Source organism: Papilio polytes, unplaced genomic scaffold (genome assembly GCF_000836215.1).
Source record: "Papilio polytes unplaced genomic scaffold, Ppol_1.0 DF823510.1, whole genome shotgun sequence".
NCBI lineage: Eukaryota > Metazoa > Arthropoda > Insecta > Lepidoptera > Papilionidae > Papilio > Papilio polytes.
This window is the reverse complement of record NW_013525694.1, coordinates 795,764-822,330: the sequence shown is the minus strand read 5'-3', so window position 1 is coordinate 822,330 and position 26,567 is coordinate 795,764. Positions and strand designations below refer to the sequence as shown.

Genomic DNA, 26,567 nt, shown 5'->3' with positions numbered 1-26,567 from the left:
ATAAAAATATTTAGCATTCCAACTAAAAGATGAAGAAAATATTCCTTACGTGAACAAAATCGATTCGTCTCTGTTAATACAGATTTCCGCGTCCTCCGTCGCTCCGCTTATGTCCTGTGTCCTCAGTCTGACTGGGGTGACCCACGAGGACAAATTGTAGGTGTGATTACGTACTGTTAAAGTCACTCCAGTGCGCGCTTGTCAGGACTCCATGCCACTGGCAATGTTCACATTAAAAGTTTGTAAAAAGTACTGGCCACTAAAACAATGAAATTAACAAATTAAAAATAAAAAGTGAAAATAATTTGAATTTAGAATCGGAATTGTTTTATTCTTCTGTTGTGTTGCTGTTCGATAAGTTGTGTGTAGATTAATTTATTTTTAAGTGTCTCTCTAAACAATTGAGGTTATTTTTATTGACACGTGAGTATTTTAAAATAAATTACATGTAAGAAAAGTATTTTTTAACAATTAAATCCATAATGACTAGAAATAAATTTCAATATGTTGAATTAAATTAGTTAATTGATGTTTATTACATTATATTTCAAATGCTCTTCAATTTTTTTATCTACATTCTCAAGTCAATATACCGTCCGAAATCCTCGAACGAAGACGTCTGTGTTACTTAAGCCAATTGAGCCAAACATTACACCCAACCACACGTGACCTATCACATTCCTGCCAAATAAAACACTGTTAACTAAAATGCAAAAGAAAACGTTTCATCTGGACGGATCAAGTTATACTGGACGTGTTAGCTGTCCAACACTCATGTGTGTATAACTCTGATTCCACGTTTCCGCTCAATGCCCTATACTATTAGTGACGTTAATCCATTTTGAACCCTAAAACTACCGAGTAATGATTGAAATTACATCGATACAAAATTAACTATAGAAGAAAAGGAAATAGATTTTTAAAAAGAAATAACTCTCGTATGTAAATTCAACAGTTTGTGCATTTGGAGACAATATTAATATATTATAGACAAACAATATTAATATATTAATATATATATATATAAGTCGGTAATAAATCGACAGTAAATATTACCTCTTTTCTGAATTTATTTTAAACCAATACACTATCGGTTTATATTTGTTTGTTTGAATATGAATAAATACTTTGAGATTACATTATTATTTTCCCATTTTAATCGCATGATTTAACACTAACATTTGGAAAAGAAGACATTTTTTTTATTGTTTTGTTTAATCAAGAATTAAAACCAATCAGTAGACACACACAATAGGCCAATATTTTCAATTTCATAATATAATGATCACTCTTAAAGAAAATAACATAATATTACAACTATCGATATCTATACTTCTATACTAATATAATAAAGCGTAAACACACACTTCTTTGTGGCCTAAGATGTCAGCAATTACAGCATATTCTTGAACAATTCTTTCTTTAATAAAAAGCACTACACTTACGACACGCTTTAGGCTAAATATTTTCACGCCATTAAACTTTAAAGGTAAATATATTAGAAAAAACTTCATGGGGGAAAGGGACCATAAACTACAAGCTGCCAACATTAAAGAAGCAATGTTATTATGGTAACCGTAACTTTGACATTTGCAATTGAGAATTTGATAAATGTAAACAAAAAAACAAAGTTTTTATAATTACCCGCGGATGAAGCCACATAGGAACAGCTAGTATATTATAAGACAAATGAGAACGTATTATTTGCTAGACTGAAGTTTAATAAATGTTGCAGATAAATGACATTAATCGAGCGGCATGGCAGCGTGGCACAGAAGTGGGTTGAAGTTAATTGCTCTCCTGATGTTCTGTGGAACAGCTGATGTTGACGGGAGTATGCCGGTGGACTTGGCGGCCGATGAGAAAGGTACCCTTTGATTGCCTTTTTACCAATAATATTATTAATAATACCATGATGTAAAAGCCGAGAAATTAATTGTCTACCCTACACCGAATATCAACACCAAATTTCATCGAAATCCGTTAAGCCGTTTAGGCTACAAACTCTAACAAACATCCACCCATCTCAACTTTCTATTTTTAATATTAGTATGATATGCTTGTATTTTTTTTTTCAACTAGGAGGGTAGGAAACTTCTAAACAACTTATTGTTTAGAAGTTTCCTACAATAGTATCCCAAACTAACTTTATCTGATTCTGAAATAAATTGTCCACGCATTTCTAATGGTTAGAGTGGGCACACCTTTGACTAAACTATCGCACAAGTGATGTGCGATTGTCGATTGTTTTACAACACATTTAAGTTTAGTTGCACACCTCACATCAAGTAGTGTGTGCACTATATAAACTCATAGGAATCGAAGAGCCACTAAACAGTTTTGTGATAGTTCACGGATGCCCGCTCTAAATGTTTCTCTTTTCAGCATTACCGCAAACGACAGTACAGCCGTCATCAACATTATCTAGTGTCGCTACAACGAACATCTCAACATCTACGTACGCCACAAATATACCTCCGATACCACCCAGCGATAGAGACAGATTCCTCACGTTCGCGGAGTCCGGACATCATCAGACGTTTATGTTCGCTAAAGATAATACATACATACAGTTAGATGGTGATATCATACAAAGGTTTCAATTAAGGTAAATTCAACAGACATTTAAACAATATAGATGAGGCATAGTTAACTTTTTCACCGGTACTTTCTCTGAAAAGTACTATAGTTGTCAAGTTTAGTGCCACCTCGTGTCTTTATTGACATGTAATAAAACTTTTTAATATTATATTAAATTCCATCTTTTGTTGTAAAATAGACTAAACATTGTTACAAAAAACCTATTGGCATTTGTTTTTAATATAATAAATTGAGATTATGTAACAATGCAGTGTCCACTATGCCTCCTCTACATATCTTTGAAACTCTTTGGAATTAAACATTTTTTTTTACTTATTTTTAATGAAAGTATCTGTTTTATGTTAGTACTAGTGTGTACTGATGATATTACTGTAAAAATTGTTTTATTTGAAGTACATATACTTACAAATTTATTGAATTGCATGAATAGGTCGATTCACTAAGCGGTTTAGCGTTGAATCTTTAAAGTTATAACCGTGAATAGCGAAGTAGTATACTAGCTGTTGCTCGCGACTTCGCCCGCATAAAATTAATAAACAATAAAAATATCCTATGTTACTGATAACCTAGCTTTTTAATGGTGAAAGAATTGTTGAAATCGGCCCAATAGTTTTTGAGATATTACAATACACCCGAAAATACAAAATTAAAATCTTTTCTCTTTATAATATTATATTTATATTTAAAGTATAGATATAGATTAATATTCCAGTATATTGCTCCTTTAAGTCAAAGACAACGCAAAACTTCTGTCAATATTAAATTGTTAACCACGATACAAATATTGTAAAATTGTCTCATATGTTTCAGGCTATGCAGAGAAATTTCGTTCAAATTCCGAACAAGATTACCTCACGGACTTCTGGTGTATCACAATGTCAAGAATCCTGTTTTCAAAATGCAACCGTACGCTTTATACGTGATCGTGGAGAAAGGAGAGTTGAAAGGTAAGTAAAAATGGTTAAAAGAAAAGTTTTACGTAAAAAACAAAACTTAATATTAACCTTCAAACAGATGTCAATTCATTGTGACTAAACTTCGTAAGAGCGCGTGCACACAAAGGTGGACTAGTCGTGCGATAGTCTAGTCGCAGGACAAAACTATCGCACAACTGTTCAGTCTCGCTTTGATTCCTATGAGCTTATATGGAACGCACACTAGTCGATGTTTAATTGTGCAACTAAATAATTGAAGGTTGCGAAACAATTGACAATCGCGCTACAGTTGTGCGATAGTTTAGTGAAAGTTGTGTGCCCGCTCTAATGCTGGTAAAACGAATGAAAATACCTTCTATGTTATTTAAACCTTACAGGACCAAAAGATGCTGAAACTAAATATGCAAATACAACAGTATTATGGGTGTAAACTATGAGAATATCACTAGAAAAACATTCAAACATAGTTGTGTATAGATTTCCTATAATTCAATGTAATAAAAAAAAAATCGATTCAATAATAATTGAATAATCGATGACGATTTTTTGTAGAAGGGAACAATATTTCCCTTGAGCATGAAAGGGTAACTAGACCTAACCTGTAAAATTCATATGCAGACGTAATAATTATGTTACAGTAAAACCTCGACAACTCAAACCTCGATAACTTAAAAAAAATATGTTCCCTTCTCATCAGAGCCCAAAACATAGACCCTTGATAACTTAAAACTAGATATTTGTATTCCGCAAATATTAAAACGTTTCGAATGTTTTCCAGTTGTCCACGTGTTTGGCAAACATTTGACGTCAGTGACAGTTGGGCGCGCGCTGAACAGGGACCAGTGGCACAGCGTCGTCGTCACTATAGACGTGCACGGCGCCAGACTGATCGCCAAAGTCGACCAGCTCAAAGAAGAAGTTTATTTAAAAGTACGTAAAACTATAATTACATATGTTGAGTACGATTTATTACATTTTATGTTGATTAATGGTTAGCTAAGAATATTTGATTTTTTAACCCTTAAATGCACGTTTTTTGTTTCAATAAAATAAATTGAAACGGGTAGTAAATTGAACTTAAATTAAGAGAAAAATAAAAAAAACGATTTTTTAAAAAAAGTCCATTACGTAAGGAAGAAAAGACTGATGTATAAATGCAATATGTATTTAAGGATTCAATTTGGCTCATATTTGTTTACGTCTTGTATCTTTTTGTTGTCACTTAAAGAGATTGTAAAATTGTCTAAATTTAATATAATTTTGTATAGCTTAGTTCGCTTGAATTATAACTAGCTGTTGCTCGCGACTTCGTACACGTCAAATTGAAAAATGTAGCTTTTTAATGGTGAATATATTTTTAATGAAACAAGTTCTTTTTAATTATTTCAATCCATACAAAATACAAATCTTATATTTTTATAATATTAGTATAGATATTTGTGTAAACAGAGATTTTAAATTAAAAATTAATTTCTGTTTTTGGCACAGGGTTTGAGTTTCGACACAAATTACGGTATCACGGACAACCTGACCTCTGTGATTCTAATTGGAGGTAAGTTGATATTAATTACATCTCTCTAATAATCCTTATTTACCTAGTATTCTATTACCATATAATATTATACCTAACAGGTCTATATTGTATCTACAATTTAAATACTGCGTTCTTATTAAATTACATATTTCTATTAATTATTTTTGTCGCAAACTTACTCTTAGAGATGTAACAATTACATTACTTTTTTTGCTTGTAAACCTGTAGAAATTAACTTTATAAAACGCGTTTATAATACTACTAGCTGTTCCTGTGCGGCTTCATCCGCATGAAATTATGAAAATTTTATTCTATTGTTTACATTTGTCAAATTATCAACAGCAAATGTACAATGACAAGACACTACAAACCTTGTCAATTTTGCTTCCTTGATGTTGGCAACTACTTATGGTCTCTTTCCCAGGGTTTTTATCTAAAATATTTACCCCCTAAGTTTAATGGCATGAAAATATATAGCCTAAAGCATGACGTAAGTGTAGGGCTTTTTATTAAAACAATTATTATTGAAAAACATGCTGCGATTGCTGACATCTTTAACAACAAAGAAGTGTGTGTTTACGCTTTATTATAATAGTATAGAGTATAGGTAAATAAAAATAAATAATTCTTTACAGGTTTAAGTTCCGAAGAGAAACTACATGGAGTTAAATATATTATTGAATCATTTGTCGGTTGTATCAGCGATATGGTTTTAAGTTCCGGCAAAGCGGCGTCAGACCTGCTCCCCATAGTGCCTTTGATCGCTACAAAACATGAAAACGTTAACGAAGGATGTTCTGATAAATGCAGAACTGTAGAAAACCTCTGCTTCGAAGGTTCCAGATGTATAAACGAATACAATGGATATAGATGCGATTGCTTTGGTACTTTGTACGAAGAACAGTTATGTGATGTATTTAGTAAGTATATACTTGTAATTATTCGATTTGCATGAACATTTGACGATTAAAATGTAAATGTCTATACCGATGTTATAAAGAAATATTTGTATTATTCTATTTTTGTACCTATTGGAATAACTCAAAAACTACTGGGCATATATCAAAAATTATTTTACCATTAACTAGCTATGTGACTGAGTACTATAGGTTATGATTGTAATTTGTAATTTCACGCCAACGAAGTCGAAAAAAAATTACGATCATGATGTTCTGTGGTAGATAACAATGAACTCACAATGTTTGGCTATATTTAGGGCCTCTCCCACTAAATTGTAAATTGTCTGATAACAATCCAACGTGTAAAATATGTGATGCAAGTATCGGATTTTGTTCACTTATCGAACAGTGACGTCATTTTTGAGCTATCTGAGTCTCTATCATCAGGGACGGGCTCTTAATATTAAAAACCTTTAGGTAACACTTATTTCACATCTATTTGATACTAGAGTAGATTATAGTATGTTCCTCATTTATTACCAGTATAAATAAACCTAGTAATTATGATTACGGTAAATTGTCAACAGACGTCTATCAATAGCCATTCACCGTTATACAAAACGAATACCCAATACATGTAACATTCTACTTATCTAAATAAAACTGGTTGTGTCTATTTTTTACCTGTTTCACTAATAAATTCTAGTTTAATGTGTTGTTATATGTCTATAACCACTTATCTATGTGCTTAAATTAGCACTTCCAGAATATCTAAGTCTGGTTTTCATCAAATGTTTCCCTAATTATAGTATAAGGTGACAGACAAACTGTCTTACAAAGAGACTGTTTATATTCCGATGTGTAGAACTAACCTCGGACAGCATTCGCCTCTAATACGAAACTGTTACAATTTTAATAGATTAACTGAATACATCACAAATAAAATGAATCTGTTTGGTATGAACTTAAACTTTTTCAAGAAAAATGTCAATATTGTTTATGATAAGCTTAATTCATACTTAATTTATACTTAGAATAAAATGTAGATTATAGGTTTTGAGTTCCTAAAATTAAATGTAATATAAACCTAAATCTTTTAATTATAAATAATAATAATAATAATAAATAATAATACTAGCAAATGTCATTTACACCAGTATTTACATATATGTAAGAAACGATAACAAAAATAAATAAATAAAAAAGTAAAGAAATAAGTAAACAACAAACAAGAGCCCTCTGCCCATGGACATCCACATTTGCAGATGCATAGTAACATGACGCATAGAAATAGGACATTTTCCCTTATTTTACTAGTGTATAAAAATCAAATAGTTTATGTATATACTGTAGTATATCTCCACTTTAAATAATCATTTCACTCGCTTTCACAAATTGTAATCGATTTATAATTATGATTACGTGATCATTCTGTTCGCAGCGGCGACAGCTCTGACGCTGCGAGGCTCCAGTTACGTGTCTTATCGGGTTTATGATTGGAAGGACCGCGTGCATTCTACACATACAAGAGTCAGCCTGCACTTCAAGGTATTATTTTATTACAGTCACATACAATTTTAAAGATTTTTTTTATATATAACACCTAAATCCACCGAAGTGGAAAGCGACGGCTGCCCATAAACATTCACAATTGCAGATGCGTTGCCTACCATTAATTGACGGAAGAGGAGACGCACAGAAAGAGGACACTTTTCCCCTTCCTATGCATCTCCTCCACCGTCAAATCTACTTTTCCTTTCCATCCTTCCATATTAAGAAAAGGGTGGAAAGGGAAAAGGAAAGTGGAAAGGGAAAGGGGAAAGACTAATATTAGGCCTCCGGCACCACACTCATCAGACGAAACGCGAAAATGCTTCCACTTCATGCCTGTTTCTGTGTGGTCGTGGTATTACACCGGGTGGGCCAAAAAACAAAAGTAGCATTAGTATACAGGGATGATTATAATTTAAAACATTACGAACTGCGATCGAACATTAAGCAAGTATCGCTTAGCAACTGAAATAATATTATTTATTTAAAATAGATACAATAATAAAATTATCTTAAAAGAACATTTAAATGTCAGACGTTTTAGCAGGTTTCGCTAACACGGCCATATTATAAACAACTAAACGACCTTTACAGACTCGTTTCGACGATTCAGCCTTGTTTTACGCCAGCGGTCAAATAGACGACAAAAATCACTACATCGCTCTCTCTATTCACCAAGAAAAGGTAGCCATACAAATAGACTTAGGAGACGGTCCTGTAGAGGATTATTTAGGAGAGAAAGTTAACAATAACAAATGGCACAATCTGACAGTCATATTGCAAGAAAAATACGCTTTTGTATACCTCGATGACGTCACAGAGACGTATGAAGTACCAGGTAACGCCAAATACGTTTGCATCGACCCTGAAATTTATATATGCGGAGGTCCAGATCTACACAAAATGAAAGGATTGCAATCTTTCAATAACTTCGCTGGTAATTTGAAATACGTTTATTACAATGACGTATCGATATTATATGAATTGAAGCAAAATAATCCTAAAGTTCATTACATTGGGGTATTGGATCCGGAATTTGAGGAGTTCGATATTGAGGTTATACCGATAACTTACCCTTTCGCAACGTCCCATATATGGTGGCCGTTGAATCAGAGCAATAGCATTAATTTGATTTTCGACTTTAAAACAAGTAAGAATATGGCTGTTCTCGCTTACAGCCAGATAACAACTGGACAAGGATATTGGGAGGTATGTAGTCATAGTATCTATATTATCGTGAAATTTCAACTGTACCAATAATATGATATTGTACTCTGTGCAGTATACGGTCCAGTACGCCCTCTATAGTTTGAGGATTTTTTCTGCCATAATGATTGCTTTACGTATACAATTTTTCGTTAAGAATATTTACTCTTTTTCAACATTTTGACCAATAAAATACTTGTATTTGTTCCTAATGTCGGATATTCAAATTAACAAAGCGTACTTAAGGATTACATAAACCATCGTTGTATTTAAAAAACATCTAAATCTGTAAGTAAAAACTTATTAATGTTGATTCTAAAAGCTTCCATTAGTACCTATATTTCTTTTCTACAAAGAAAAACAGATTATTTCCCACATGTTAAGAACATAATGTTTAAATATACATTTGAAATTAAATTTTATGCTCCTTAGTTAATATACGATGCAAGTTGTCACCCAAGGTCTTCGTGTAATGACACGTAGATCAATAAAAGTATAAAATCACGTTCATGAGATAAGCACAAGTAATTCTGTTATATCTATTTTGCAATTTATAAACAACTTATGCATGATTTCATATTGAATAAATTAACAACAAACAAAATAAAATGTCCCGTATAAAGAAATCTAAAATTAAATAAAATAATCAAATTTGCATTACACATTGAATAACAAATCGTTTAGTGGAAACTTTTCGTTTCTGTTTTAACTCCTGTAAATGTCAACCTTGAAAAAACTAAGGTGACGTTCATATTAATAACTAGCTTTCGAACGCGACTCCGTCCGCGTGCAATTAAAAAAAAAAAACAAAAGTGAGTAGCCTATGTGTTCTTCCAGACTATCCTCTACATCTGTACCAAATTTCATCGAAATCCGTTCAGCCGTTTAGACTTCAAACTCCAACAAACATCCATCCATCCATCTAATCTTTCACATGTATAATATAAGTACGATTTTTTTTTATTTTAAAATTACGCCATTCCTCACATATTTAAAAAAATAGTTAAATAATTTTGAATACGTGTTCCAGTCATAGAAATTTAATAATTTTAACATCAAATTTTCATTTGCTTTCAGGTTAGAATGGTGAAAGAAGAAATAAGATTTGAATTAGTACCAGATATAGGAACGAATGTAACCGTACTAAAATCAGTGAAATTCAACGTTAGTAATGACTGGCACACCGTGGAACTTGACTATAGGAAAGGAAGGATTAAACTGAGTGTTGACAATCATAATAAACATGCACAAATGTTCGGTAAGACATATAATAAAAACTAGCTTTAGCCCACACAGAAAACAGGCGTGAAGTGGAAGCAATTCCGCGTTTCGTCTGATGAGTGTGGTGCCGGAGGCCTCATTTTAGTCCCTTTCCCTTTCTACCCTTTTCTTAAGAGGAAAGGATGGGAAGGAAAAGGCAAATGGATTTGACGGTGGAGGAGACGCATAGGTAGGGGAAATGTCCTCTTTATCTGCGTCTCCTCCTCCGTCAATCAAGGGTAGGCAGCGCATCTGCAATTGCGGATGTTTATGGGCAGCGGTCACTTTCCAATTTGGTGGATTCAGGTGGCCGCTTGCTCGTTTGCCATCTTATATTATAAAAAAAAAACCGAAGGGATTAAAAAAAAACATAATTAGTTGGCGATTTGTTCTTGCAGACTATGTTCTACAACTTTGCGAAATATCAATGTAATCCGTTAACCTGGAAACATAGTTTATTTTTTTAAAAGATTGTTGCCTACCCTGAATGTCCAGAAACTTAGTTCAGTCTATATATAACCCTCTGCCAAATAACATTTATTATTTAGACTCTTAACAATACCCATTTTAATTCAGAATTTACCCAAGCAATAATAAGGTTAAAGTCAATTTTAATTAACATACAAATAACATTGAGTCCTCGAAACAGGATTGGACTTTCAACTTCAAGATAAAATAGTAATTGGAAGCGGATTAAAATCTGCGAATTTGGGCTTGATCGGATGCATGCGGAACATTAAAATAAACGGCCTCACTATAGAACCAAGGTAATACGCTCGCAATTGGTACATTTAAGTTTTAAGGAACGCTGCAAAACTACGCATAATAACTATTAACTAAATTTTTATTTATTTAATATGATTGAATATGGATGGCTAGAAAGGTAGAGGATGGCAGAAGAAAGAATGGATGGATTGTGTGAAAGAGGATAAGCTTCAAAAGGGAGTGGATTCAGATATGACGGCTGCTAGAAATGTATGGAAGAGCAGTATATTCTATATCGACCCTTAATAAGGACAAGGGCAAGCAGATAATGAGTTTCCTACTTAATCTAACATAGAATATTAAAGTCAAACTAGCTTTCGCCCGCGACTTCACCATTGAAAATATTCTTCCAGGTTATTGTCTATATCTAAGCCAAATTTCATCATGATCCATTCAGCAGTTTAGGCTACAAACTATAACGAACATACATCCATCTAGACTTTCGCATTTATAATATTAGTGAGATGTACAATGTTTTTCAAAACTTCTAAATACAGTGACTACAATTAGTCTTTGAACGTTAGTTACTAAACGAATTGTTCTTTTTTTTCTTTTTCTTGAATTCAATTCAACTCTATTAATATTGTAAGGTTCGTGATCAACACAGAGAGAGTTGTGGGCGAGGTGGCGATAGACGACTGCCGCTACGTGGACCCCTGCACCAGACCCAATACATGTGAACACGGCGGCATCTGCTCTATCAGAGAAGATAGAGTTATATGCAACTGTGATAATACTGGTAAAGTTTTACTTGTACTCAGCACCTCTTAATAAAATAAAATAAAATAGAAGTGGACAAGCAAAATAAGACAAGGACTGAAGGTGGACTGAAACTGGTTCATCAAAATTAACAGACTTAGTTTTTATTGACGTGCTGTTTTCAAATTAAAGTATAATACCATCAAGCGCCTGATTTTAATCACTCGCAAGATTTGAAATCCGAATTATCTCTTTTTTTAAATAAGCAAATATTAGTAGATTTTTGTAAATTTACTAATATTTCTTTTAACCATTCCCAATAAGCTCTAGGCTTGTGCTAGGTTATGGTTCACGATAATAGTCAAGGGACGGGATTCGAACCTTCGACCGCGAGAACGGTATTCCGTACCCTTAAACATTAGACTATTGACGTCTAAGGGACTGTTCCACCACTGGCTGATAGAGGCTCAGATAGCTTAGAAATCACTATCAGATAAGGTAAAAAAATCCGGTATTTCCATCACATATTTTACAAATTAGATTTGTCAGACAATTTACAATTTGGTGGGACATGTCCTAAGTATCTTTAAATGTGCTGTAAACAAAAATATATAATTCCAGGTTATATTGGAGAGAATTGTCACTTCGCGACGTTCAGAAAGACTTGTGAAGAATTAGCATTGCTGGGATATACAAGGAATGACGTCTATCTCATAGACATTGATGGCAATGGGAAGTTCCCACCGGCACATGTCAAATGTGAGTTCCAGATTGAGGCGGATTCATCTACCACTGTCGTGGAACATAACCTCCCAAGCCAAGTGGTAAGTTACACTGTTCATTTTAAAATACCATGTTGAAATAAAAAAAAAAACACAATGTTCGTAATTACATTTAGGGCCTGTCCCACCAAATTGTATATTGTCTAATAACAATCTAACCAGTAAAATATGTTATTGAAATATCGGATTTTGTTCGCTTATGATAGTGAAATCATTTTTAAGTTATCTAAGCCTCTATCAGCCAGTGGTGGGACTGGCCCTTAGTAGTCTTAACTTCTATTAGTATACTTTTAAACAAAACTATCTTTTAAAATTATAAGATTGGATTATACTTCAATTATTTTATCGCCATTGTTAGTTAATTCAAATTAATCAAAATTGTATATTTTTGCAAGTTATCTTTCAAGGTTTAAGATAGTTTTTTTATGCTTAATTCTATACATAAAAGGTTGCAAATTTCAATTAATACTTTATAACTAGAAGGTTTAAATTTAAATTAATTGTCTTTACGTCCACATCAGTGATTCATTCTTAAAACCAATTAAAAGTTACGATAAGACCAAAGTAAAAATATTAAGTAAAATCGATATTTTCCAATAAAGCCCTTTAACGGTTCTTCAAGCACTTTAAGCCGCGGGGACTTGCCTGCAAATTAATTTTAAAGCCTTCATTACTTAGCATCGAACTTGAATCATTTTCTTTTTCGTATAAAATCTATATATTTAAGTAACATTTCAATTTAAATTAATGCAGTCTTAGGGTGAGTTGCACCATATCGCCGGTTACCGTTAAAGTTAAAATTATTTGAAATGGTAATATTTGGAATAATCTTAAAATTTACTAAGGATGAGTTACATCAACTAACTATAAACCTTAACCAGCACATTCCCGATGGTTACGTCTTCGGATGTTCATGATATTCGCTACACCAGTTTTGCGCTGGTCAAAATGACGTCATATTTGACACTAATCATAACCGCCCGATTTTGGGCGGTTACAGTTAGCGTTACGGTTAGTGTCAGTTCGGTAGTGTCAACTGTCACAAGCTCTTATCTTCAAAAGCACAAATAATGGAAAAAGTAATGGATAAAGAAAATATCTACTATTATCCTATACGTAATCCAGAAGAATAAAGTCTTGCGTGCTCGGAAATAATGGATTTCCAAGATGGAACTCGAAATTTGGCCAAACATTCAGTTTGGACAAATTTCGAGTGTCTAGGGCCATAGCAACAGCGCTTGTCCCTTTTCTCTTATTTAAAAAAATGTCCTCTATAAAAGGTCAATTTATAATATGCATTGACAGGACAATTTATAATATGGAAAATAAATAAGATGCATTTATATTTGTATAATTTTATTGCTTCATTTTTGCTACATATTTGAGTAGTAAAGTAAATACAGTTTCAATAATGGCCCAAACTAGTTTATTTTCACAAGAGTTTGCCATTTTCTCCATCTTCGTGGGCAAAAAGTTTATTTCACTATAAAATACCATGCGTATGATACATAAATGTAATCGGCGAAACATGAATTTCCAAACATTTTAATTTACGTAAATGTCATTCTTGACACCAACTTGACACTTTAGTGACATTCAGGTTTAAATGTTTCCATTGTAAAAACGAAAAACACATAAAACCTCTGTGAGAATATGTTTTTGCACTTGTAACCCTATTATAACTTTTACGATAACCAGCGATTTGATGCAACTCACCCTTAATGTTATATGTTTTTAATAAATGTTACCTCAATATATTTGCATCTATGACGTAAACTCTGACTTTCCTTTTAAAAAAACTTTATGGCTTTAAAGTCTGCAAAGTTTTAAAGGTCAATACTTGAAGGCGAGACGTGTGAGAACAAAACATAACTTAAAAGCACACAATATCAAGTCTAATTTAAGTTACAAGTTTCTTTTGTAAAACTTTATAATGATATTTTTTTGTATTGTGTTTCATAAGGAAACAAATTAAAATATTACTAACTAGCTGTTGCTCGCGATTTTGCCCGCGTGAAATTAAAATAATAATAAAAAATGTCTATGTTACTCACAGAAAAATTACCTTTCTAAAGAATTTTTGAAATCGGCCCAGTAGTTTTTAAGTTATTTCAATACATACAAAAATACAAATCTTTCCTCTTTATAATATTAGTATAGATAGACGTATAAAGCAGTTATGAATTAATAGATTTCAAAATTTTTATTTAATTTTTTTTTTTGTAAAAATATTAGTAGATTTTTGTTAATTTACTAATATTTCCTTTAACCATTCCAACTAAGCTCTAGGCTTGTGCTGGGATATGGTTCATGGCAATAGTCGAATGGCGGGATTCGAACCCTCGACCGTAAGATCAGTAGTCCGTACTCCAAACCATTACGCTATTTGTGCTTAAGTTGTCAATATTAGTACTAGAATTGTTTGTAGTTAACAATATCCAATAACGATGCTATGACCTTACTTTTTATAAGACTACTCCATCTATGTCTAGGCCTTATTTAAGTCCATTTCTCTTTGCCAACCCTTTTCTTATAAGGAGAGGATGGAAAGGGGAAGTGGATTTGATTGAGGAGGAGATACATAGGAAGGGAAGATGTTCTCTTCATGTGCTTCTCCTCCTCTGTTGGTCAAGGGTAGGTAACGCATCTGCAATTGCGGATGTCTATGGGCGGCGGTCGCTTCGCCATTTTGGCAGATTCAGGTGGCCGCTTGCTCGTTTGCCATCTTATGTTATAAAAAAATGTACAAATAGCAATATTAGAAAGATGCCTTTTTAAACTATTCTTTAAACTTTCCAGGATGTGCGATCGGCGTCAGGTCAAGACTTCAGCTTTAAGATAAAGTATAGAGAATTCTCAGCTGAAATGATACAAGAACTGATCTCTCATTCTTTGTTCTGTCGTCAGTACATCAAATACGACTGTAACATGGCGCCTCTGGAACTTCATAGTGCTACGTGGTTTATATCTTCTTCGAACGATACCGTAGACTATTTAGGAAATGTTAAAAGGTAATTCTAATATTTTTTAATTCTTCATCACTATGCTATCTAGAAATGTACTCCTAAACCGATGTAATTGATTTTTTTGCTTCTCTTGGACATCTCACTAATATTATAAATGAGAATGTTCAGACGGATGGATGTTTGTTAGAGTTTGTAGCTTAAACCGCTGTACGGATCTCGATGAAATTTGGCATATTTGTATATAGATAGTCTGGAAGAATACATAGGCTATTTTTTTATAATCTTACGCGGATAGAGCCATTGGTGATAGCTAGTAAAACATAGGTACAATACAAAAAAAAACTAAGAACCTATTTATAAGATAACTAGCATTCGCCCACGACTCCGTCCGTGTGGATTAAAAAAAAAAAAAACAAAAGTTAGTAGCCTATATTTTCTTCCAGATTATCCTCTACATCTATGCAAAATTTAATTGAGATCGTTCGGCAATTTATGCTGCAAACTCTAACAAACATCCATCCATGTAAATTTTCGCATTTATAATATTAGTAAGATAACAATATAAGACATCCAGTCAATGTTAACAATTGAATTGAACAAATGAATCCTAAATTTGCAGACCATTCGGTAGTTTTCCTTCGGCCCTCATATCCGTTAATACGACCCTTAACCTTCCTTAAATTTTATCACCGGTACCTTTTCGAGTCAATAATCACAATCGGATAAGGTCGATAATACTTAGCGAAAATTAAATCGTGAATACCCACATGCGATTACATCCTGCGATCCTTTTTATTGCTAATTTGATGGTCTTTAGCTGTTACAATTTCTGCACGTTTGACCTTTTACCCTTATATGTATTGATTTTATATACACTTTATTGCTTCCAGAGTTTATTTATTATTTCTTAACTACTACTTAAGACACTGATGTGTTACTTCTCATATATAATTAAATTTAATGAAATATATGATTATACCTTACTAGCTGTTTTTTTGTTTGCGAATTCGTCCATGTGAAATTTAAAAAAATTTTTAAAACATATAGCCTATGTTACCCTCTGATAATGTTGTTTTTCAATGGTGAAATAATTTTTGAAATTGCCCCCGTAGTTTCTTAACTATTTTAATTCATACAAAAATACAAATCTTTCCTCTTTGTAATATGAGATATGTAAGTAATTTTTTTCTTATATACAAAAAACAAACCACAAGATAATCACGAAGTAATAACACAAACAAACTATGCTTTTCATTATCTTATTTTAAAATTAAACTTAACCTTATCCGGGAGTAATGCTTTCCAAACATTCATCGGAAAGAAATTTAATTACCAGAGGCTACTGTCCGTGCGGAGTGAACGCGACTTGCGTCAACCCCACCAAGTCCTGCAACTGCGACGCTAACGAGAACAAATGGCATGCGGATGAAGGCATCCTTCTAGACCCGAAGAGTCTCGGCATCACGGAGATGTTCTTCCTGCAGCAGAAAGATTTGACAGAAGAAGCCCAGGGTAGAATCACTCTCGGGCCTTTGGAATGTGTTGAGACAAGTATGTAAAAAAAAATTTTTACTTATTTTTTTAAGTCAAGTCGCCTCCAACCTGATGAGACAGTGCAAATGATAGTGGTGTTTGGAAAATAGAGTAACTTTGATTAAACAACGAAAATAAATAAATCCAGAAATAACCAATTTGTTGAATTGCCTTTGAAGAAATAAGCTGGTAGATGTAATTGACAAAATCCCTTTAGTTATTACACAGAAGTTAAACTATTTAAGATCTTATTTCTTACACAATTGGTATTTCCACGAGTTGATAGAATTATATAAGACTATTTTAAAGTTAAAAACTTACACCAGTTGACCCTTTATTTCAACTTTCATAGGATACATTTTGAAGAATAGTAAAAAAAAACCTAATAACTACATAGTTGGTCTGAAGGTCGCTTGAGTAAATTTTGAAAATAAATCCGCTATAAGATATTTCCATATAGTTTTAGCCTCATGTTTGTTTATATTAGACCATTTTTAATTTTTGATCAACATAATGTTCTATTCACCAGATACTCAGCGATACGTCGTAACATTCACAACTTCGCAATCCTACATCGAAGTGCCCGGATGGAGGAAAGGAGATATTGCCTTCAGTTTTAGAACAACCGGAACCAGCGCCATCTTGTTGTTCCAGCCGCCAATCAGACCAAACTATCCATCATTTATGGTCGCTTTGACTAGTGGTAAATATAAGAACAATTTTTTGTTTGGATCTGTTTAAATTACGACTAAATACACTCAAGAACGTTGAATCCGGGTCACTTAAAAAACCTAAAAATTTCTTAGACTGACAATGCTAGATTAATGAATTAATTAAATTAAATATTCTTTAAATCAAGGTATTATTACTTCTTAGTTTCTCTCTCCTACATAGAGGAATGGAGATATTAACGAGGATCGTATAAGAAACTTGGTGTACAGCATACTAATGGAAAGACGAGAAGCCAACTCAAACACATTGAAATTCAAAAAAATCATATTGTTGTACAATAATGTTAATTTATTTCTTTATTAAGCTAGCATTCCTAGTTTACGAGATTAAGGACCAGTTCCACTGAATCGTAAATTGTCTGATAACAATCCAACGTGTAAAAATGTGATGGAAATATCGGAATTTGTTCCCTTATCTGAAAGTGACGTCATTTTTAAGCTATCTGAGCCTCTATCAGCTAGTGGGACAGGCTCTTATAGTTTTGTGTTTTCAGACCCGGATTCAATGCTCGTGTGTAGTAACAATAAACCAACCTTGTTAACTTTACCTTAAATTTGCGCGGATTAAAAACATATACGTGAATTGGCAGACCATGTTATAAAGTATCGGTAAACAATATTTCTCAGCCGAGCCTAAAAATGTTTCGAATCTGTAATAAATTAAACAAATAAAAACACAAAGGTTCGTTTTGCCAGAGGTTTGGCAAAGTATTACACCTCGCGGGAGACCGCTGTATGGAAAATTTCAAACATATTTCAATGTTTGCAAAATCCTTTGTGTACTGAAATATAACAAAGAGAATACTAGTAAAAACTTGATACGAAAATAACACGACATTCATAAAACCATTAGCTGTTGCTCGGGACTTCACCCGCAAAATTAAAAAAAAATAATAAAAAGTATAGTCTATGTTACAAATAAGATTTTCAATGGTTAAAGAATTCTTGGAATCGGTCCAATTTTTGACTTATCTATACTATTATAATAAAGCGTAAACACACTCTTCTTTGTTGCCTAAGATGTCAGCAATTACAGCATATTTTTGAATAAATTCGTTTTTTATAAAAAGCCCTACACTTACGTTATGCTTTAGGTTACATATTTTCAAGTCATTAAACTTAGTGGTAAATATTTTTGATAAAAACCCTAATGTGGGAAAGAGACCATAAGTTGCTGCCAACATCAAGGAAGCTAGGTTGCCAAGTTTTGTCATGTCATGTCATTTTGACATTTGCAATTGACAATTTGACACATGTAAACAATAAAATAATTTTGTGCTGATGAAATCGCACGGGAACAGCTAGTCAATATACAAAAATAATATATACAAAAATACAAATCTTTCCTTTTTATAATATTAGTATACATTATAATTAATACTACAGATTATTAAAACTGACTTTTCAGAAATCTAGTATTAATAAATGTTTACTATACGCTTTTCATGTCTACAATATGATCAGGATTACTTTAAAATTGTAACATTTTCCTAAACTTTAGTTAATTCACGTGTTAAGGATATCAAATTAAAATGCCATTTTCTAACTATAAATTCCTGATTTCCAGAACACGAGCTGACCTTCAACTTCACACTGAACACTGGCACTACGAGGAAACTGGTCATCAACTCCAAGAGAAAGCTGAACGGCGGAGAGTGGCACAAAATATGGATAGATTACAACTTCTATCACGTCCGATTCATGCTGAACACAGAGTACCAAATGCTGAATTTACTGCAAGAAGAAGAATTCGGACCTTTCGAGGGGTCAATGTTTATCGGAGGTGCTACTGCGTAAGTTGATTTGTTGAATTAAATAAACTTACGTTGTTCCATCCTACAATCTTGCTAATATTATAAATGCGAAAGTTTAGATGGATGGATAGATGTTTTGAGAGTTTGTAGCCTAAACAGCTGAATGGATCCCAATGAAATTTGACATAAATGTACAGTAAAGTCTGTAAGAACACATAAGCTATTTACTTTTTTTTTAATTCGACGAGAATGCAGTCACGGGCGTAAACTAGTCTAAAACAAAATTCACAATATTATTCTAGTTTGCATATTTTACCTAAAGTATTCATAATAAGTAAAATTGGTGATGCCGTTTGTTGAGACCTAAAACAAGATAATTCGCAAGAGCACAAAATTTATATAAAACTATATTTCCAGGGAACATTTGAAGAAATCTGCTGTACATCAAGGTCTAATAGGCTGTTTTAGAGGTTTAGTCGTGAACGGGGAAGTTCTAGACATATACAGTTACATGTCTGTGCACTTGTCTGAAATCATTAAAGACTGCAAACCCTCGTGTGTACCAAACCCTTGTCAGAATAAAGCGACTTGCAAAGAACTCTGGTCGACTTATGAATGTATCTGCAAAAATCCCTGGGCTCATCTCGGTGTGCATTGCGAAGAAAGTAAGTATTACACTGATCTTACTTATATTATAAATGCGAAAGTTCAGATGAAATTTGGCACAGATGTAGAGAATAGCCTAGAAGAACACATAGGCTACTTGTTTTTGATGAATTCTACGCGGACAGAGTCGCGGGCAAAAGCTAGTTATACAATAATATACAAACAATGCTAGGAAAAACGTTAGTACATATTCTAGAGACTTCTAAGAATTGCTTCTTCTAAATCTTATGAATATTCAGAAACAAACTTAACGTTATTAAAACTTTTCTTCCTAAAGCCAACGTAATTTTTTTCTTGTGCGAATAAATCAAATTCTAATCACTTACATTAAACTATCAATTCAACGACGACAGATGAAACAATGTTACAATCATTAATAAAATTATTTATATCCTTCCTTATCTCGAGATATTACGATAATAAATTTTACAGCTTTTATAAATCATCGCAGCGGACACTTTAGCAATTACATAAAGTAATGGCTTATATTATAGGAAATATCTTGTATGCACAATAGCAATTATTACGTACGTAACATCGTGTCGAATCCTAATTGATGTTCCGCACCGCGTAATGTTCAAAACACGTTCCACAGATATAAACGAAAAGGCATTAACATTTCAAACGAAAGAAGCTTATTTAAAAAAGAATTATTTAGTCGACAACGAAACAGACGCTGAGAAACATAGATTGAAGAAAATGATGACGGAAAATGTCCTAATGAATCTAAGAACATATGACGATAACGCCTTAGTACTCTATGCTAATGATAATCTTAATAATTTCATACATTTATTCATTCACAATGGAACACAAATTGTTTATCTATTCAATGATGAAGACGAAATTATCGAATTAAATGTAACTTATGATAAAATAAATAAAGGAGAGAGTGTACAGATCGCTATCATCAGAACAGAAAACACGACAACTTTACACGTGAACGATAAGAACAATACAATCCGGAAAGTAGCGAAACTTCTATCAAACTATACCAATAAGCCTTGGATTAACCCAGAATTAGGTAAGTTTTGTTCCCGGAACATCTGAAATTTTAGCTTATCTCTAATGTAGTCGCTGTAGTTGTGTAAATAGAAATTGCGAACTTAAACTCGAGTTGGTAGTTTACGTTTATTGTCTCACCTAAATTTGTGTCGGGCAAATTTTAGTTTTACAATTTCAAAGTACTTGAAAAGGTTTACTAAGTGAAACGCGTTACAACAAAGAGAAACACTGATGGAATTGTGTCTTGATAATACTTGTAATTGTTCACTCTATTTAACAATAAATAATTTAAAAAATAGCTTTATTATATACGCATATCTAATTCTTAGGAACAAGGCTGGTTTGTTTATAATAATTTAATGTGACTTTTATAATATATCTCGTAAGCAATATTAGCATATATGGTATTTCAAAATTATCTATAAAGTTAATTTTTATTGGTTAATATGTATTACAATAACTAAAAAACTACTGGAGCGATTTAAAAAAAATTTGCACCATTAAAAAGCTACGTTATTAGTGTGTATCATGGGCTGTATATATTTTTTATTATTTTTAAATTCACGCGGACGAAGTCAATAGATGTGCAATAGGTTGTACTTAATATTTTTAGAGGTGATACGCCCACAACGACCGCCAGCGCCACCAACAGATTACTTCCAAATGAACCTCGGAGGTTATGATCCATACTCCTTACATCTGGCGCCGAGAGCCCACATTTTGCCGCAAGGAGGATACGTCGGCTGCGTCAGAGGATTCAAAATAGCAGACCACGTTGTTGATCTGTCGAGAAAAGCGTTGCAAAATATAGACCAAGGTACTACACAAAAAAACTTGAACAAGCATCTAAATTAGTTCTTATCTTGCTAGTATTATAAATGTGAAAGTTTAAAAGGATGGATGGATATATGTTTGTTAGAGTTTATAGCCTAAATTGCCGTACGTATAGTACGGATCTCGATGAAATTTGCTACTTTTTTTTTTATTTTTATTCGGACAGAGTCGCGAGCGAAAGCTAGTTGTCAATAAAAACTACCACCAGACAGACGTAGCAATATTCCAGTATTTAATAAGCTATTTAGGTTTTATGTTTTATAATTTCTAAGAAATCCCGCACAGTCTAAAGTTTTCAGAATTTAAAATCTTAGTAGGTTGTTTTTAAAGCTTTAATCAGGATAAGAAGCTCTACAAAACTTTAAGCAAGAAAACAACGTGTTATCGTTGTTGTTGTAAATACAGAAGCCAAGTCTTTCACAGAAGAGGAGGAATAAAGTTACGTTAAACAAGTCTGTTGTTCATTTAAATTATTTATGCAGTAAAGTTACCTGATTATAAATTTTAAAGGCTGCAATGTTTTTTTGTTTAAAATTTTAGCAGACATTTGTTGATTCACTAATATTTCTTGTACTATTCCAACTAAGATATAAACTTGTGCTAAGATGTTGTTGATCACCCTTAATTAAACATTAGAAGTCTTTCTTACAACTTCATTTCACTCTGTTATACTTAGTAATGGATGGCATTATGCATTATAGATGTAAGGTATCTTTTAAAAATTAAACCTATCCACATTTTCAGATCTAACGGGAGTTCTACCAGAATGTAATATGAAATGTGACTCTGAACCTTGTAAGAATGGCGGCGTTTGTACTGAGGACTTTACTAATCAGGAGAGCAGCTGTGATTGCGAACTGACGAGTTACTTCGGAGAGTATTGTATGGAGGAGAAAGGTGCCGACTTCAATGGAGAGAGTATTCTCCAGCGGCGATTTGTTCTCTTAGGTCCAGTGCTTAAAGTAAGTATGACTTCCTTTTGATGGTTACATTAAACGTTTGGAAGTAAAATAAATTTCATTTTCAGGTAAAAATAAAATTGGCCTTTTCTAGTAATGATCTCAGACAGAAGAATACAGTTCTTTTATTGGTACAGACTGAAAATAAGTAAGTAGATATGGTTTAATAAAATATTAAATTTTTTACTTGACTACTTTAAGGTAATTAACTAATGCTAAATACTCGTATGACATTTTGTAACAAGATAGCAAATGAACTGACAATTTAATATACAACATTCATTAAATGTGGGAGGTAACGAAACTTAATGTAAACATTTTTAAGTCAATAATAAAGTTAATAAGTTTTTTAAATACATTAGTAGATTTTTTAAACAGAGACCTTTAATTTGAATGCCAAATAAGGTCTAGTCTTGTGCTAGGATTTGGTTAACGACAATGAAAACATTAGGCTATTGGCTCTTCCGTGCAATTAAGCGCGATAGTTTAAAATGTTTTTTTTTTTTAGACGTAGCTACTATTTACTTGTGGCGATAACACAGGATGGATATCTTAAGTTTGAAGAGGACAGAGAGGAGTACGCTTACGGCGCTGAAGTAAAGAATAGAAACTTTCTAAATGGTAAAATTAATTACTAATTACAAAACATAATATTCTTAAACGAAGTGGATATTGTTTCATTCTCTTGTAGTGTTCCTCGGAATTTATATCAGTCAAATTTTATAAGATACAAACGTCTTTACATATCATTCGTCAGAATAAAATTAATGTAAGTTACTTTACTTGTATACATACAAAGCTACAATATGTGATTAATAAATTGAATTTGTCGTCAGGCGCCCGCCATACTGTGTACTATACAAGAATAGGTCAGGAAGCGAAGCTCTTAATAGACAGAATAGAGGTGCCGCTCGAGAAACTCCCGCCTCAAGGCCTCTGGGAGGTGTTTGATGTGGGCTCTAACGAAGTGCAAATAGGGGGCCTCAACACCACTGACCCCCGACTTATGATTTACAAGGGTTATAACGGATGTCTATCTAGTATGTTACATTTTATCTATACTAATATTATAAAGAGGAAAGATTTGTATTTTTGTATGTATCCGATTAACGTAAAAACGTACGTAACGTACTGGGCCGATTTTAAAATTTCTTTCACCATTATAAAGCTACGTTACCAGTGAGTAACAAAGGCTATATTTTCTATTTTTTTTATTCCACGTGAACGAGGTCGCGAGTAACAACTAGTTTTACATATTAAAATTTGCTATTTAATATTCAAAGAATTAATTCCGTGATTGATTTCAGTCTGGAGTTACTATTTTTTTCTTTCTAGGCTTTGTATGAATGGCATAGAATGATTGCTTTATAACCAACTAGCTTTTGACCGCGACTCCGTCTGCGTAGACTATCCCCTATATCTTTACCAGATTTCGTTGAGATCCGTTCAGCAGTTTCGTCTACAAACTCTAACAAACATCCATCCATCTAAACTTTCGCATTTGTAATGTTAGTTAGATTTTTTATAAATTACTTAAACATAGATTTTAATGTACTAATTGTGATATAGACATATTCGTTGAACTAAACGACTATGAGATGAAACCATTAGAAGAGTACATGTTGTTCACTCGCTCTGACGCCGAGAAGGTGAACGCGGTGAACGCGCGCGGCGTGCGCAGCGCGCAGTGCTCCGCGGACTTCGACGACACCTGGCCGGAGCGGGATCAGCTCGCGACACACAATGGAAGCTTCCTTATCGTAAGTTAGCTAATACAGTCATGTAAACTACTACCCAATACAGCTAAAACGGTAATCAAATGTTTAACGGTCTAACCAATCCTCTTAAAACAGCAATCAGGTTTTTTTACGTCATAAATTGGCAAACCAGCAAGCGATCATCTAAATCCGCCAAACTGGCGAAGCGACCGCTACCCAGATATCCGCAATAGCAGATGCATTGCCAACCCTTATCGATGTAAGGAGAGAAGCACATTAAGATCCTATTTCCCCTACCTATGCATCTCCTCCAGCGTCAAGTCCATGTTCCCTTCCCATCCTTTTCCTATACGAAAAAGGGTGGCAAGAAAAAGGGACCAACGTTGGGCCTCCGGCACAACACTCATCTTTGCTTCCAATTGCTTCCACTTTACGCCTGTTACTGTGTGGTCGTGGTATTGCTGGAGGCGAGCCGACCTATTCGTGCAAAGATATTAAAGCGGGTTCTACCACTGTTATAAGGTTCTTTCAGATATAAACTCACACATTTGTTGTTTCGTCGTGTTAAAATGTCGTTGTATTCCAATGACGAAACACTTATAAAATATAATTTTATCTTTGTCTCTTAAATCATAAGGACAGTGTTTCAGTAGAAACTGGCACTAACTTTAACTTATTCCTTAACAGAGTGTCGATAAGACGTGGGTTGAAGATCCACCGGCAAGAGCACCGTACGACTCTATACACCAACAACCCGACACTGAGGAAGAGAATACAGATAAATTCTTCATAGCTCTAATAGTTATTTTCTTACTTGGACTATTCTATTGTGGTTCACATGTGAGTATAAACATAATACTACTTGCCAGGAAACCTGATAAAACTTCACGTTAATAGATAGCGTTACTAACTTCAATTTAATTCAACAGATGTGGCGGACCCACAAAGCTCATAAATTACGCTTAGAAAAAGAAACCGATGAAAATATAATGCGAAATAAAGAGAAAGCTATAAAACTGCAAGAACCCAGCGTCTCGTTTCTACAGGTACACATTTCCAATAACATAAAAACATTGAATTTTTTGTCATATTATAATTATGGTATTGTTTTTCAGCTTAATAAAGAAGATGGTGTCCAGGTAAAAGAAGAATTAAAAGCAAATGGGGTTACAATAGATATAACCCCAACGGTAATCGTGGAAACCAGCGATGAGAAACCAGTTGTCAGAAAGGGTTCTTTGAGATTTAGAGGTATAATCTAAGATTGATGGAAGCATGTCTTGTAATTAACAGAAATATACATTTCTAAGTTTAAAGTCTAGTAACAAGAATTTGGTCATCAGTCATTCTTCCGTAATTATTTGCAATAATTCGAATAATAAATATAAAATCAAACTTCTTTCAGAAATTATAGATAAAGATGTCGCTTTTGAGACATTAGAAGAAAAAGATGAAACATTAGAAAACGAAGATGACGATACTTCAGAAAATGATTCAGAAGATGACGAGGAAATAGCAAGTGAAGAGAAAACGGTAATAGCGAGATGGTTAATAAAGTATCTCCTTTTTATATGAATGAAAAACAAAATTTTATAAGCCATTACATGTAATTCTCTTCGTATGCACGGAAATGTAGAACTAACTACCTTGTATTCTTCACAGGAACCAAATGACCTGCCCGAAAAAAATAATAACGGACTACCGGTGATGACTTCGCAATCACCGTATAAAATTGATGAAGAAAATTCAATCCAACTAACTACGAGTGCCTAAATAATTTTGTAATTAATTAATGTTAATATTACATGATCTAGTGTTGCATCATTGTTTTTCATTTTCGCTCTCAAACTGCTATAAATGGATGGTATTTAAGATTCAATGTGGAAAGTATACTAACGGACGATTTAAAACCATGGGCCATATTTAGTTATATTTCAATTATTGAAGAATAATTTTCACGTCGGTATTTTGTAATGGTAACAAACACATTACCTAACGCATAATTTTATGGATAGGATACAAAAAAAAATAACCAAAATCCTGGATAAGTATTCTTATCATGCTTTCTTTACATAATTAAATATTATATCCGTAATTCATATTTTTTTCAATGAATCATGGAGGTAATAAATACTATGTACAACAGTAGTGTGTTCTTTCTGTACATCT

The 26,567-nt window shown here is 33.2% G+C and overlaps 1 protein-coding gene across 2 annotated transcripts; it reads left to right on the top strand.

Moving 5' to 3' along the window:
• Window positions 1-208: 208 nt before the first annotated feature.
• LOC106104681 (contactin-associated protein like 5-3) lies at window positions 209-26,219 on the top strand. 2 transcript variants are annotated; one of them, XM_013284810.1, is made up of 30 exons: window positions 209-423; window positions 1,736-1,867; window positions 2,386-2,608; window positions 3,412-3,548; window positions 4,315-4,466; window positions 5,025-5,088; window positions 5,706-5,990; window positions 7,411-7,517; window positions 8,115-8,729; window positions 9,804-9,984; window positions 10,636-10,753; window positions 11,342-11,490; window positions 12,072-12,274; window positions 15,032-15,243; window positions 16,535-16,749; window positions 17,261-17,434; window positions 19,030-19,255; window positions 19,634-19,881; window positions 20,478-20,906; window positions 21,501-21,704; window positions 22,466-22,683; window positions 22,749-22,828; window positions 23,189-23,301; window positions 23,517-23,720; window positions 24,250-24,440; window positions 25,086-25,238; window positions 25,328-25,444; window positions 25,514-25,649; window positions 25,804-25,931; window positions 26,061-26,219. In XM_013284810.1, the coding sequence occupies exons 2-30, from the start codon at window positions 1,759-1,761 to the stop codon at window positions 26,169-26,171; spliced, it is 5,502 nt and encodes a 1,833-aa protein (XP_013140264.1). In that variant the 5' UTR covers window positions 209-423; window positions 1,736-1,758; the 3' UTR covers window positions 26,172-26,219. The 2 variants fall into 2 exon arrangements, with proteins under 2 accessions (XP_013140264.1, XP_013140263.1); XM_013284809.1 differs by having other exon boundaries at window positions 16,520-16,749.
• The last annotated feature ends 348 nt before the right edge of the window (window positions 26,220-26,567 follow it).